This window comes from Tupaia chinensis, unplaced genomic scaffold, assembly GCF_000334495.1.
Source record: "Tupaia chinensis unplaced genomic scaffold, TupChi_1.0 Scaffold142262_1, whole genome shotgun sequence".
Lineage (NCBI taxonomy): Eukaryota > Metazoa > Chordata > Mammalia > Scandentia > Tupaiidae > Tupaia > Tupaia belangeri.
The window spans coordinates 488191-502245 of record NW_006202111.1 but is presented as its reverse complement, the minus strand read 5'-3'; the positions used below and the strand labels follow the sequence as shown (position 1 = coordinate 502245).

Genomic DNA, 14055 nt, shown 5'->3' with positions numbered 1-14055 from the left:
CCCGGGGGGTGATTTCTCGCTTTCTGTCTCTATGTCTCTCTCTGTCTGTCTGGAGAGCGCAAGGGCCCTATAGCGAAAATCTCTCTCTCAAAAAAAAAATCTTAATTAAAGTAAATGCTTCTTGGAGCTAGCAGGTGGTGGTGTGGTTAAAAGATTCCCACAAGGCTGACCATGGTTTAAGTCCTGGACCTGGTGGCTCTCTTTCTCATTTTCCCTCTCTCTTTCTCTGTCTCTCTCTGATCAAACTGGAAAATAATAATAAATAGTTAAAATAAAAAATTATTTAAAAAATAAAGTACATGCTTTTTAAATTCAAGTTAAAACTACCATTATGGAGAATCTTTAAGTAGACATGAGAAAGAAGCATCATTACAGACTATTAAGTTGCAAGAGATATTTTTTGTCAACCAACTCCATAGTAATCTATACACAGCAAAGCTGTGTTATCTAGGACATTATGACCAGAATTTTTGAATACCCTCACATGCATCTTGATTCCACTTTTCCACTATAGCAAATAACCTAAGCACAATAAAACATGCTTAACAGTAAGTTTTTTTCCTGGAATGTAAGAACAGAAAGCAAGAAATCACCCCTCAGGGGGATGGCCATGCCACAATCCCTTCTCCTCCATTCTCCTTTTGGGATCTTGGGCATGCACGTACATGCACCCGGCGTGAGTTTAAGCCAGCGGGTCCAAGACTCAAACCAGAGTCGACTACACGGAAGTCCAGGGACGTAGCCATTACGCCATCTGCTGATCCCAAGAAACGTGTTTTTAAATCTCGAAGTATTGGGACCAGCAGGTGGTGTGGTGGTTAAGGTGCTGGACACTCCCACATGGCCGACCACAGTTCAAGTCCTGGACCTGGTGGCTTGCTTTCTCATTTTCCCTCTCTGTGTGTGTGTGTGTCTAACTCTGGTCAAATTTAAAAATAAAAATAAATAAATGGATAAATAATTAAATAAAAAATCTCCAAGTATTTTTAGATTTCCCAGCTATCTTTCTGTTACTGATTTCTAAGTTAATCCATTACGTTCTGAGAGCATGCATTGTATCATTTCTATTCTTTTAAACTTGTTTTATGTTAAAAAGTAATTCTGAATTCTAGCATTTCATTTTTTTTCTTTAATTTTTTTCTCTTTTTGTACATTAGCCGTTCTTGCATCTTGTCTACTTTTCCCATTAGAGCCCTTGGCAAATAAATCATAGTTGTTTTAAATTTTTACCCTAGTAAGTCTTATAGCTCTGCTTTGTCTGAGTCCAGCTGTAAAGCTTACTTTCTTCAATGTTTTCCATTTTCTCTTAGGACCTTTATAACTTTTTGTTAAAAAGGAAATGTGATGTACTAAATAAAAGGAACATGGTATACAGACCTTTACTAACATAGTGGAAAAGTGTAGAAAAAGGAAATGTCTTATAATTTTTTTTTTTTTGAGAGATTTTCACTGTAGGGCGCGTGCGCTCGCCAGCCAGACAGAGAGAGACATAGAGACAGAAAGCGAGAAATCACCCCCCAGAGGGGATGGTCACGCCGCAATCCCTTCTCCTCCATTCTCCTCTCAGGATCTTGGGCACGCACGCACACGTGCCCGGCGTGAGTTTTAAGTCACCGGGTCCGGGACACGAACCACGGTCGACTATGTGGGAGTCCAGCAACATAGCCATTACGCTAACTGCTGGTTCCCAATGTCTTATAATTTTTATTAGGTCTCAGTCCTTTAGTGAACCAGACTATTTTTCTTTTTTTCCTTTTTTAGATTTTCTTAATTTAGTAAAATCAGGAGTACTGATTTTATACCAATTCTTTGAAGCCACCATGAAAGGCTTGACAATTTAATTTTTACATATGACTGAATATACAAAGAATCAAATATAAATAGTAATACCGCAAGAAAATAAATTGGTGGAAATAAGTATTTAACCAGTAGTAATAAATTAACACCACCAATTCGAAGATCTTCTATACACAAAGAATGAGAAAATATTGTTGTAAGAGTTTATAGCACACAAGTGAATTTAATCCTACTTCATTACGATTATACTTCTTTCTTCTTCAGAATTAGTGGACCCACATTATCTCTTGTCAATTGGTTTTGTTTTTTATGTGAATCATCACAGGTAGGAAACGTCTTAGAATGCCAATACATACAATAAGCTGCTTTAGTAAAACACAAATCTTCAATGTTTATTTCATTCATCACTCTGGGTTTTCCTTTTGTATTTTAAGATTAATCAAGCTGTCCTGCTGTTTTTTCTTCAGAAAAAATGGATGAACTGCAAGGTAGCCAAGTAGTGTAAGTACACCCAGAAAAGGCAATAACCGAAGCCATTCTGAAACTGTGAGCCAGGTGAACTCAGTAATGCTCTAAGAGACTAGGACCCGCTTCAGATAGGCAGGGAGCTGCACCTTCATGATGCGGGCCATGCTCTCCAGCACCATGCTGGCCCGCAGTGTCCGCTTCCCTCCCAGACTATTTTTCACAAGTGATTTTTTGCTTGTTTTGTTTTTAACTCCTTTAGGTGGCACCGGATAGCTACAAGAGAATGAAATGAGGTGTTTTCCTTTTCTTGTGTGGAAGGCTAGAAGGAGCTAAACTTGGATATTTTCCTCCCTTCAGGTCAATTAGGCTCTGATGAAATTCCAATAGGTTAGGCTGTGCTAAAATATGTCCTCTTGAAGATAGGCCTCCGTAAGTAGAAAAAATGCTCCATTGGCTACTTTTCAGTCCCTTCCATCTAGAAGCCTAAAATGATATATTTTTTTTTCTTCTGATTTTCACTGTAAGAACCTGTTGATTGCATCCCCCTGGAGTTTTCATCTTTCAGGCAGTTTCTCAGTTCCAGTTGCAGTATTCCTATCCTGGTACTTGTTCTTGTGATGGCTTCTTTTACAGGTTTCTGCTCTGCCCAAGGAACGGTCTCAGTATTCCTTTGATTCCAATTTGGGGAGCAGTGGTTTGCCCTGTGACTACTTCTCTCACAGATCTAAACAGAAGGGTTATTTTTTAAATCTGTGCAACATTTTACTTGTTAAGGCAGAGTGGTAACTTTTTTTTTTTAAGAATTCTTTTATTTAACTTTATTTATTTATTTATTTTAATTTGACCAGAGTGAGAGAGAGCAAGAGAGGAAGGGAGAAAAAAAGCCACAAGGTCTGAGGCTTGAACCGTGGTTGGCCACGTGGGAGTCCAGCGCCTTTAACCACCATGTCACCTGCCAGCCCCCAGAGTGGTAACTTCTAAGCTGAAGAGAAAATGTCCTTTTATTTTTATGTTTAGGTTCAACTTTATTTTTGATTTCTTAGCATATTATTTCACATACTACATATCACTGAATCATTTATTATTTAAAAAATGATATTTTAAATCTGCTAAAAGTATTTGTTCTTCAAATAAACACTACCCAGTGTTAAAAAAAAAAAAAAAAAAAAGGCAGCTAATATAGGGGTAGCAGGTGGTGTGGTGGTTAAGGCCCTGGATCCCACATGACTGATTCCATGGTTTGAGTCCTGACCAGTGGCTTGAAAAACACACTGAATGCATATACATGCATGTCCAAAATCCCAAGAGAAGAAGAGGAAAAGTGACTGTAGTGTGGCTGTCCCCCTACCCCCAGAGAGTGATTTCTCACTTTCCCTTACTCTTTGGTGAGTGCACCAGCCCTATGGCAAAACTCAAAAAAAAAAAAAAAAAATCTAGTATAACACAAAGTCCCTCACAAACCATTTTTCCTAATAATCTATCTTCAAAGAAAAGCTTCTGTCTGAGTCTGAATAATCTCAGAGTCATTAGGCAACACAAAATGCGTAAGTTACCCAAATATCAAACAGTAATCCAAGATCTCTTTGAGCTTCATACTTTCAGTTTAAACTAACTCAAGGTTTTTTTTTTTAGACAGGTTTTATTTTTAACTTTATTTATTTTAGTTTGACCGCAGAGAGAGAGAGTGAAAGTGAGAAAACAAGCCACTAGGTCTAGGACTCGAATGGTAATTGGCCATGTGGGAGTGTCCAGCACCTTAACCACCATGCCACCTACTGGTCCCCTAACTCAGGGTTTTAAAAGGTGAAGGTTAAGCACTTCTCACTGTTCTACAACTTTATTTAGAGATTTAACTTGATCTTATTTTTTAAAATCATGGGATGGGCACTGTGGGGGGAGTTCATTAAAACAAAAAACACTGGGTATGTCATATTGTATTTAGAACTACTTCAAAGAAAAGATAGTTTAGTAACTTTCAAAAGAATATATATAATATTTGACTATATCAAAAGAACATACAAAATGAAAGTCACTTGAAACTTCAAATACAATCCTCCTTTTGGAGCATGCAGTATCATAAAAGTTAAAATAAAAAAATCTTTCTCTGTATGTTACTTATTAAACTGTTTTAGATTGATTAAGACAATTAGAAAATTAAGAGTAAAGGAAGCAATAACTGAGTGATATTGAAGGCCCAACTAAAGTATTTAAACATATAAGGGTAATTAAGGTACTGAATTGTATTTAAAAAAAGTGGCAATTCCTGTAACGATGCTTCTGTAAGAAGCTCCATCATAAAACTGATCTGTAAAATTATAAAAATGTAACAGAGAACAGAAAATTAATGTTAGCAAATTAGTAAACATTTTTTCTGTAAGTTATCTAAATAATTTTATAAATAATCCACCTAACTTTCATTTTGTTAAAGTAATAGTCTTATGGGGTCAGCAGGTGGCACGGTGGTTAAAGGCACTGGACTCCCCAAGTCCTGAACCTGGTGGCTTGTTTTCTCACTTTCTTTCTCTCTGATCAAACTGGAAAATAATAATAATAAATAAAGTTAAATAAAATAATTCTTTTAAAAAAGTAATAGTCTTATAACACAAACATTTCTAGTATGAAAAGTGCATAATTTGGTAATTTTCTGTTCAGTCAAAATGCTTAGTTTATGACAAAATTATAATGCATCAAAAAAAATTTTAAAAAGGTCCAGCTGTACTGTCCAACAAGTGGTAGAGTGATGCAACATAAGGCTTGGGCCACATGGGCGACCCAGGTTCAGATCCCAAACCAACCTGAACACACTAGATATGGTGCCACATATCTATAGTCCCAACCAACCAAGGCTGAGGCAAAGGAACATAACAACGAAACCCTGTCAAAAATGCTTTTTCTCCCCTTTATCCTCTCACTTTCTCATTAAAAAACAAGAAGAAATCCATTACTGCTGTCTATTATGAAAAGTCCAATATCTCAAAATGTTGGTGAGTTGGAGAGATGCATGTCTGGAAGCAACATATAACTGAAAAGAAATTACTTGTGATTTGCCATTTTACACTTTTGTTGTCACAAGTATTTTCTCTTTTCCAAACAGAAATTTACATCCCCTATAACAGCACTATCTAACAGAAGCTTCTATGACTGTAAAAATGTGTCATACCTACGCTGTCCAATATGGCAGCCACTAGCTACGTGTGGCTAATGACTTGAAATGTGGATAGTGACTGAGAAACTAAAGTTTTAACTTTATTTCATTTGAATTAATTTAAAAGGTGTTATGGCTAGTGGTTATCCTATGAATAATACAGCTCTTTTTTTTTTTTTAAAGAGAGATTTTTGCTATAGGGCAAGTGTGCTTGCCAGAGAGACAGAAAGTGAGAAATCACCCTCCAGGTGAAATGGCCATACCACAATCCCTTCTCCTCCATTCTCCTCTCAGGATTTTGGGCACACACAACTGGCATGAATTTTAAGCTGCCAGGTCTGGGACTTGAACCACAGTCGACTACATGGGAGTCTAGCGACATAAAAATTAAATCATCTGCTGGTCCCAAAATAGCTCTTAATGCTGCCCTTTGAATAAGCTACCATGCACAGCCACTACCTACATATTCTCAAATTATTCTTCTTCATATGCTTTCTTCAAACCCCTGTTCTAAGACTGAACAGTGCAATGGTAGTATCGTCTTGCTTATTTTGCAGATGGCTCCATATTCTTGAAGTTGATAGATAAATCATAAATCTAGTATTAAAATTAATATGTAATCTCCCTTCTTTACATAAGAAAATGACCATACCAGCCATGCCTGGCCATGATCCAAAGCTGGCTGAGGTAGGGGAGGAGATCACAGTGCAGGATCCTATTAAAGGGAACAGTGCCCTCTATCTTTCTGTCTCTTGCTCATGGAAGACAGAAAATGAATACGCTTTAAATTTTTTTTTTTTTTTTGGAGAGGTTATTGCTATAGGGCACGTGCGCTCACCAGAAAGAGGGAGACAGAGAGACAGAAAGCGAGAAACCACCCCCCAGGGGGATGGCCACGCCGCAATCCCTTCTCCTCCATTCTCCTCTTGGGATCTTGGGCACACACGCACACACACCCAGCATGAGTTTAAGCCACCAGGTCCAGGATTCGAACTGCAGTCGGCTACATGGGAATTCAGCAACATAGCCATTATGCTAACTGCTGGTCCCTATGCTTTAAATTTTTTTAAAAGAATTATTTATTTACTTAATTCCATTTTTGTTATTATTTTTTAATTTTACCAGAGAAAGACAGAGAGAGAAAGGAAAACGGAGAAAGCAAGCTGCCAGTTTCAGGACTCAAACCACAGTCGGCCATGTGGGAATTCAGCTCCTTTAACCACCATGCCACCTGCCAGCTCCAGCTTTGAATTTTTTAAAAAATAAATCCTATAGTTCAAGAAAAAAAAGTATTATCTAGATTAGCTACAATATCTGAAACTAAATAGGTAATAATTTGTTAAAAGTCTAATAATAAAACTTTGGTCCAATGTTTGTCTTACTCATACGGGTTTTTCTGTAGCACAAGTGGCTTACTTTTCACAGCAGAAAAATATAGACCTAAAAACAAGCAAAATTTCCTGTATCTCATTTTTCAGGGTATAGTCAATCCTCAGCACCTTCTCTACTGTCAGAAGAAGAAAGACAACTCCTCCAGCTACATGTTCTTCCATGACCCAGTCAACAGTCTGAAAGGTTGGCTGGAAGGGTAAAATTAACCAACTAGCCTAACTCCTCAGGCTGGCAGTAAGGGCAAAAGGAAGGAGAGCTAGGTGGTCCAAGTGACTGGTCAGTGGGTGAATGCTAACCTGACAATGAACATAGACAGATTAAAGAATCCTTACGATCTTAGTGGCAGCCCCATGAGAGTAAGGGAGGGTTGAGAGGCTGTAAACAACTGCCAACCTGGTGCTGTCTCCTCCCCCATAAAAATCTCTCTGTACTTCTTATTTGCTGAGAATCCAGCATAAGCATAAAAGCTCACAACTCCAGTAATTAAGTACATATATATATATATGCATGTAATAATTAATACACACAGTACAAAATTCAATAGTACAAAGGATATAGAGAACAATAACTCTCTCTTTCCTCATTATTGTCCAGCTCTTATCACCAAAGGCAAATGTTGCCAGTTTCTTGTCTATCCTTCAGCCTGCTAAATGATTTACTAGTTCTTTTTTTTTTTTTTTTTTTTGGAGAGGTTTTTTTTTTTTTTTTTTTTGCTATAGGGCATGTGCACTCGCCAGACAGACAGACAGAGACAGAGAGACAGAAAGCGAAAAATCAACCCCCCAGGGGGGATGGTCACACCGCAATCCCTTCTCCATTCTCCTCTCGGGATCTTGGGCACGCACGCACACGTGCCCAGCGTGAGTTTTAAGCCACCGGGTCCGGGACGCGAACTGCAGTCGACTATGTGGGAGTCCAACAACCCAGCCATTACACTAACTGCTGGTTCCCAATGATTTACTAGTTCTGCCACCTTCCCCTTCAATATTTTAGATTCAATACAAACTAGAAACCCAAAATTGCACAGCATTTTTACTAACTACATCACAATCAAGTTTTGCCATGTAAGAGATCTTAGGTTATCAAATTATGTAATTACTTAGCACATAATGCTCTATTTGCAATTCCATGCTTAGTAAGCTGGAACCACACCGCAGACCAGACTTTCTCAGAAGACCTGGGTTAGAGGCCTGCCATTTACTAGTGCATGACCTCTGACCTCTGACCTCTACCTTTCAAGTCTGTGAAATAAGGATATTACCTCACCCTACTTATTTTACTGTGTTAAAAGGATTAAAAACAATAATACTTGTAAAGAGCACACTGGAAACTCTTAATGCAATATAAGGTCATTATTTTTTTTTTTTTGGAGAGATTTTCACTGTAGGGCACGTGCGCTCGCCAGACAGACAGAGAGAGACATAGAGACAGAAAGCGAGAAATCACCCCCCAGGGGGGATGGTCACGCCGCAATCCCTTCTCCTCCATTCTCCTCTCGGGATCTTGGGCACGCACGCACACGCGCCCGGCGTTAGTTTTAAGCCACCGGGTCCAGGACACGAACCGCGGTCGACTACGTGGGAGTCCAGCGACATAGCCATTACGCTAACTGCTGGTTCCCTAAGGTCATTATTTAACTGTATCTCCACAGCAACCAAACCAGAGCTGATTAGATATCTAATAAATATGTTAATTTGCCAGATATAAACACACTTCCTATTGTGCAAATTATATGCTATATTATATTCAAGGAATTTATTTTTTTCCCTTCTGGTTTAATGAATGAATAGAATAACCCAAGTGTCAATGAAACACCTTTCTTTTCAGGAAAGTTTATAACCTCAAAGAAGAACTTTCTCATGATGAAAGAATGCAAACTGTTTAACTGGCTTTTTGATTTTTAATTCTGAGGAAACATTTTTTTCTAGTGAGAATGACAGGTGTTTCATATAATCAAATTTTGTAAAAAAACAAAAATTGTTTATCAAAGCTAACAGCTCTGTCAGAGAAAACAAGAGTTTAAAAAAGGTCTAGAAAAGTGAGATGAGAGATGTTATGTTTTCAGAAAAGTCATGATGTATTTTTCTATGCAAAAATGCATCATGACATTTCTGACAACCCAATTGTTTGGTATATGAGAAGCTGTTTAGGTAACTGAAGATTAGTAAGGTCAGCCAACCAACAGGAATAGAAGATGGTAAGAAAACAAAATGAAGTCCTGTTAAAACACCTCTTTAATCCCTTTAGAACAGATGATTACATTCAGAAAGAGTAATTAAGAAAGAAAAAGCAAAGAAAGGATTAAGTAAACAGAATGGTTAATAAACATCTAAATCAGAGGAACCAAATGGCTCAATGTAGGCAAAGAGTCTAACTTTCAGTAACTTTTATAGTAGGTTTCCCTTACCTCTTCTGCTGTACTAACGTGTCGCCTCTGTGTTTTCTTGGGACTCAAAAGGCTTCGACGACATGAACCACTCCAAGATGGACTTGGAACAGGCTTAATAGGAAAAGATTTTTCATATGCAGATGCATGGCAGTGATGGTTCGACTTTCCCATAAAAGTGCTTGATAATCCACTAAAAAAAAAAAAAAAAGAAAAAAAGAATTTGTAAGAAAGATGAGTTAAATAAGGTATTTCTATTTGAGTGATTATTTTCACTTTCAAACAAATAACAACAACAACAAAAAACTCTGGGACCAGCAGATGGTGTAATGGTTATGTTGCTGGACTCCCACATGGTCGACTGCAGTTTGAGCCCCAGACCTGATGGCTTAAAACTCACGCCAGGCACATATGTTTGCATGCCCAAAATGCCAAGAGGAAAATGGAGAAGGGATTGCAGCATGGCCATCCCTTCTGTGTGTGTGTGTGTGTGTGTGAATTCTCACTTTATGTCTCTTTGTCTCTGTCTCTCCGGCAAGTGCATGTATCCTTATAGCAAAATTATCTCTCTAAAAAAAAAAAAAAATTCACACCTAACAGGTAGAATGACAGGTATACCATTTGAAGGAAATATGTAAGAAATGATATTTGGGTTGCTGCATCAGACTCTGTCACTTAAAAGGTCTTAGACTGCCAAACTATGCAATTATTATACACTCAAAATTGTAAATTGTATTTCTTAGATTCACAATCTAGTATTTCTCTGGTCAGGAACCACACAGACGTGCAGTTATGACAGAAAGTATATTACACTGGAATTCTTCAGAAAGCCTGTGCTCCAGGTATGCTAATACACACACAGATTTTCTATTATTCCCCAAGCACCTACCCCCAAGCCCTTTGGAGATAACTACTTTGAGATTAAATATGCAAAAATGGTTAAAGCTAAAGCCTCTCAGCTCAGTTTTAAACTAAATTTTAAAATTTTCTGAAAGACCAACAGAGGGCTCCCCCATCCTTCATTAAAAATAGCCAGAAAGGAGTTTTGAGCAGCTTCTTTCAGGGACTAGGACAGCCAAAGATTTTCCACCCAGGCTTTACCCTCCTGTCCCCCAGAGATCTAGCCAGATAAAACACCCTCTTTATTCTTTCTCCACCTCTCTTTCTTTAATTTTTTTTTTTAATTTTTAAACTCCTTAGCTCTCTGATGCTCTTTTATCTTGCTAATTCGTACCTTTCTCCTCTCCTACATCCAACAAGCCAATCACCAGCAATCTGCATTTGTGTTGTGAGCAGCACCCTGCATCCGCAGCGTGCTTTAAAAAATGTTTTTCTTCTTCCTTTTTTTAATTATTATTTTTTTTCTTTTCCTTTTACCTTTCTCACTTTTCTGCTAAGCCTCCACACACTGAGTTTCTAAACATGTCTAGGTGCACAGTAGCCAAATATCTGAATACTTTTAGGGTCAGGATAATCCTCAATTTTCATAGAATAGTACTGCTTCAAGACTGGAGATCACCTCCTCCTGTATGCCTCTGAATGCTCATATTTAACTCTAAAAATTAGGGAAAAAAAAGGATAATCCATAAGATGATCAGAAACCACTGCAGAGGCACAAGAACTATGAGAAACCAAGAAAATATCTCCCCCCTAAGGGAAAAGAATAACTCCTCATCCTCCAAAGACAATACAAGGTAACTCTTGGAAAAGTCAGATAAAGAATTTTAAATATTCATAGTGACAAAGCTAAAAGAAATGCAAGAGAAGAGAGACAACAAACTCCAGAAGGTGCAGGAGAAAAGAGACAAGCTCCAGAAGGTGAGAAAGTTCTTGCATAATCTGAAAGAGGAAATACATACCATAAAAAATAATCAAATGAAATTGTCTGAGATAAAGGCTTTAATACAGAAAATCAAAACCTCCCTTGAAAGTATTAAAAGCAGATGGGATTAAGCAGAAGATTGAATCTCAGATGTAGAAGATAGAACCTCTGACCTAGAAAAATTCACCAAATATACTGAGGAAAATAACAACAAAAAAAATGAGAATAATATGGTAAGAAATACTAGATACCATTAAATGCCCAAACATCCAGATAATCAGTATCTCAGAAGGGCACTAATCACCTATTCCATCCTGGAAGAAAACTTCCCAAACCTACAGAGGCACTCAAATATTCAGACCCAAGAAATACAAAGGACCCCACCTAGAATCAACCTAAGAAGATGTTCTCCAAGGCAGATCATAGCCAGATTGACCAAGACCAGAGACAAGAAACAAAAATTGGCAAGAGAGAAACATCAAGCTACTTTCAAAGGATATCCCATCAGGCTAAGACTGGACCTCTCATCGGAAACAATGCGAGCAAGGAAAGAATGGGAAAATATATTCAAAATGTTAAGTGAAAAACTATTTCAACGAATACATAACCCAACAAGATTATTCTTCATATGGGAAGAAAAGACAAAAAACATTTTCATATAAACAAAACCTAAAAGAGTGTACAAACACCAGACCAGCTCTCCAAGAAGTCCTAAAGAGAGTATTATACCAGAAAAGCTAAAGTCAGACAGACAGAAATGAGAGTACAAAAAAACCACCAAGGGAATGGCCAACTTAACAGTAGTGATATATCTATAAAGACCAATGACAACATTGAATGTTAACTTCCAGAATTTAAATGGAAAGATCAGACCATCATAACACTACAAATTCAATAGAAGAGAAATTAATTACACGAAACTAAACTGGTTAAATAGAATTGTATGACTTTTGACTAAAACATTATTTTCTTCTACTTTGTTTTCCAGATTTAAAGATTTTTATCTTCTTCTGAACTGCTGATACGACCTACTGTTTGAACTGAAACTGAACCTTCTTCCTGGCTTTAAGTCTTAAGCAAATCTCTCTTAACATTTTTTATTTTGACCTATTAAAACTACAACTGTTTTTCTTGAAATTAAAAGATGCATTTTAACTGCTGGGGACCAGCAGTTAATGTAATAGCTATGTCGCTGGACTCCCATGTAGTCCATAGTGGTTCGAGTCCTGGACCTGGTAGCTTAAAACTCAATGCCAGGCACATGGGCATGTGTGCCCAAGATCCAGAGAGGAGAATGGAGGAGAAGGGATTGCAGTGTGGCCATGCCCCCTGCGGGGTGATTTCTTGCTTTCTGTCTCTGTCTGTCTCTGTCGGGCGAGCATATGCACCCTATAGCAAAAACCTTTCCAAAAAAAGAAGGAAAAAAAACCCATACTGGGGCAGGCAGGTGGCGTGGTGATTAAGGGCACTGGACTCCCACATGGCCATGGCCAGCTATGGTTTGAGTCCCAAACCTGTGGCTTGCTTTCTAATTTTCTCTCTCACACTCTCTTTTGCTCTGCCCCTCACTGGTCAAATTAAAATAAGTAAATAAATAAATTAATTAAAAATTTTAAAAAAATAAAAAGAACATGCTAATGACTGTAGTAACCTACATAGCCCTAGCTAGATGCTACTTTTTTGTACGTTCATTCTACTCACTGAGGTTTATGCATGAAGTCAGACAAATGTTCATAGATATGTATATATCAGCTGCACTTGCTACTAAAAGTATTTAAAATCTTTAGTGAATCAATAAAATGTGTGTGTGTGTCGGGGAACAGCCACAAGGCTAATTAGGCTACATTACCCTGTAAATTCTCCTTCAGTCACCAGTAAAGAATTTTGTTTTTATTTCTTTATACTACTTGTGCCCTATTTAATGCAAAAAACTGGCATGAAAAATATTTTTGTAAATGCAGAATCCTAGTCTTATCTTTAAAGGTCAATCACTTTAGCTTTTTTTAAAATATTCTTTTCACTTATCATTATCCAGCGACGTTGAGGAACTTACTCCTTGCATAATAAATATTTATTTACTTATTGTTTTTATTTTTGAGGATCCAGAATGAAGTCAACTTATTAAATCATTACATGTGGTATGGAACCAAATGAAATGAACTAGTTTTAAAGAAAATCAAAAGCACTTTCTCCCTTTAACTCATCTAATTCTAATGGTTTCTGTGTGTTAAGTGGAGAAAGGAGCAAAAACTCAGAATTTCAGGAACAAGCTTATTTTCTTAGGATGGATGGATCTAGGTAGGAAAAGATGGCAAGGGCACTATAACTGCTTGGGGGCTAGCCGGCGGTGTGGTAGTTAATGCAACTGGACTCCACACAGTCCACCATGTGGTTTGAGTCAGGACCCAGCAGCTTGAAAAACATGCTGGACATATGTGTGTGAATGCCCAAAATACTGAGAGGAAAATGGAGAAGGGATTGCAACGTGTTCATTTCCCCAGGGGATGATTTCTCACTTTTCCTCTCTCTCTCTTGGGTGACTACATGTGCCCTATGGGAAAAACCTAGAAATAAATAAATAAATAATCATAATAGTTGCTTGGCAAAGATATAAGAAATTATCCACAATGTCTTTTGTGCTTATGCTTCTCAGAATGTACACGTATGTTTTTAACACAAAAGATTCCTATTTTTTTCTTTTGAGAGTTTTTTTTTTTTTTTTTGCTATAGGTTGTGTGCACTCGCCAGAAAGACAGGCAGAGAGACAGAAAGCGAGAAATCACCCCCCAGGGAGGATGGCCATGCCACAATCCCTTCTCCTGCAGTCTCCTCCTGGGATTTGGGCAAGCACGCACATGCAGCTGGTATGAGTTTAAGCCACTGGGTCCGGGACTCGAACTGTGGCTGGCTACATGGGAGTCCAATGACATAGCCATTATGCTAACTGCCGGTCCCAAAGACTCCTCTTTTAAAGAAATAGTACAGGGAACCAGCAGTTAGCATAATGGCTATGTCGCTGGACTCCCACGTAGTCGACCGCCGCTT

General features: G+C 37.9%; 1 protein-coding gene and 1 pseudogene across 9 annotated transcripts in view; both read right to left on the bottom strand.

The window, feature by feature from the left end:
* LOC102490999 (sentrin-specific protease 1) overlaps positions 1-14055 on the bottom strand; it is a gene marked incomplete at its 3' end in the record, with an annotated part of 52586 nt that overhangs the window by 17742 nt on the left and 20789 nt on the right. For all 9 annotated transcript variants that reach the window (XM_014582101.2, XM_014582100.1, XM_014582102.1 and 6 more), the window contains 1 exon segment: positions 9210-9381. In XM_014582101.2, the coding sequence (XP_014437587.1) occupies positions 9210-9381 (172 nt within the window).
* LOC102482210 (CDGSH iron-sulfur domain-containing protein 2 pseudogene) lies at positions 2015-2444 on the bottom strand (annotated as a pseudogene).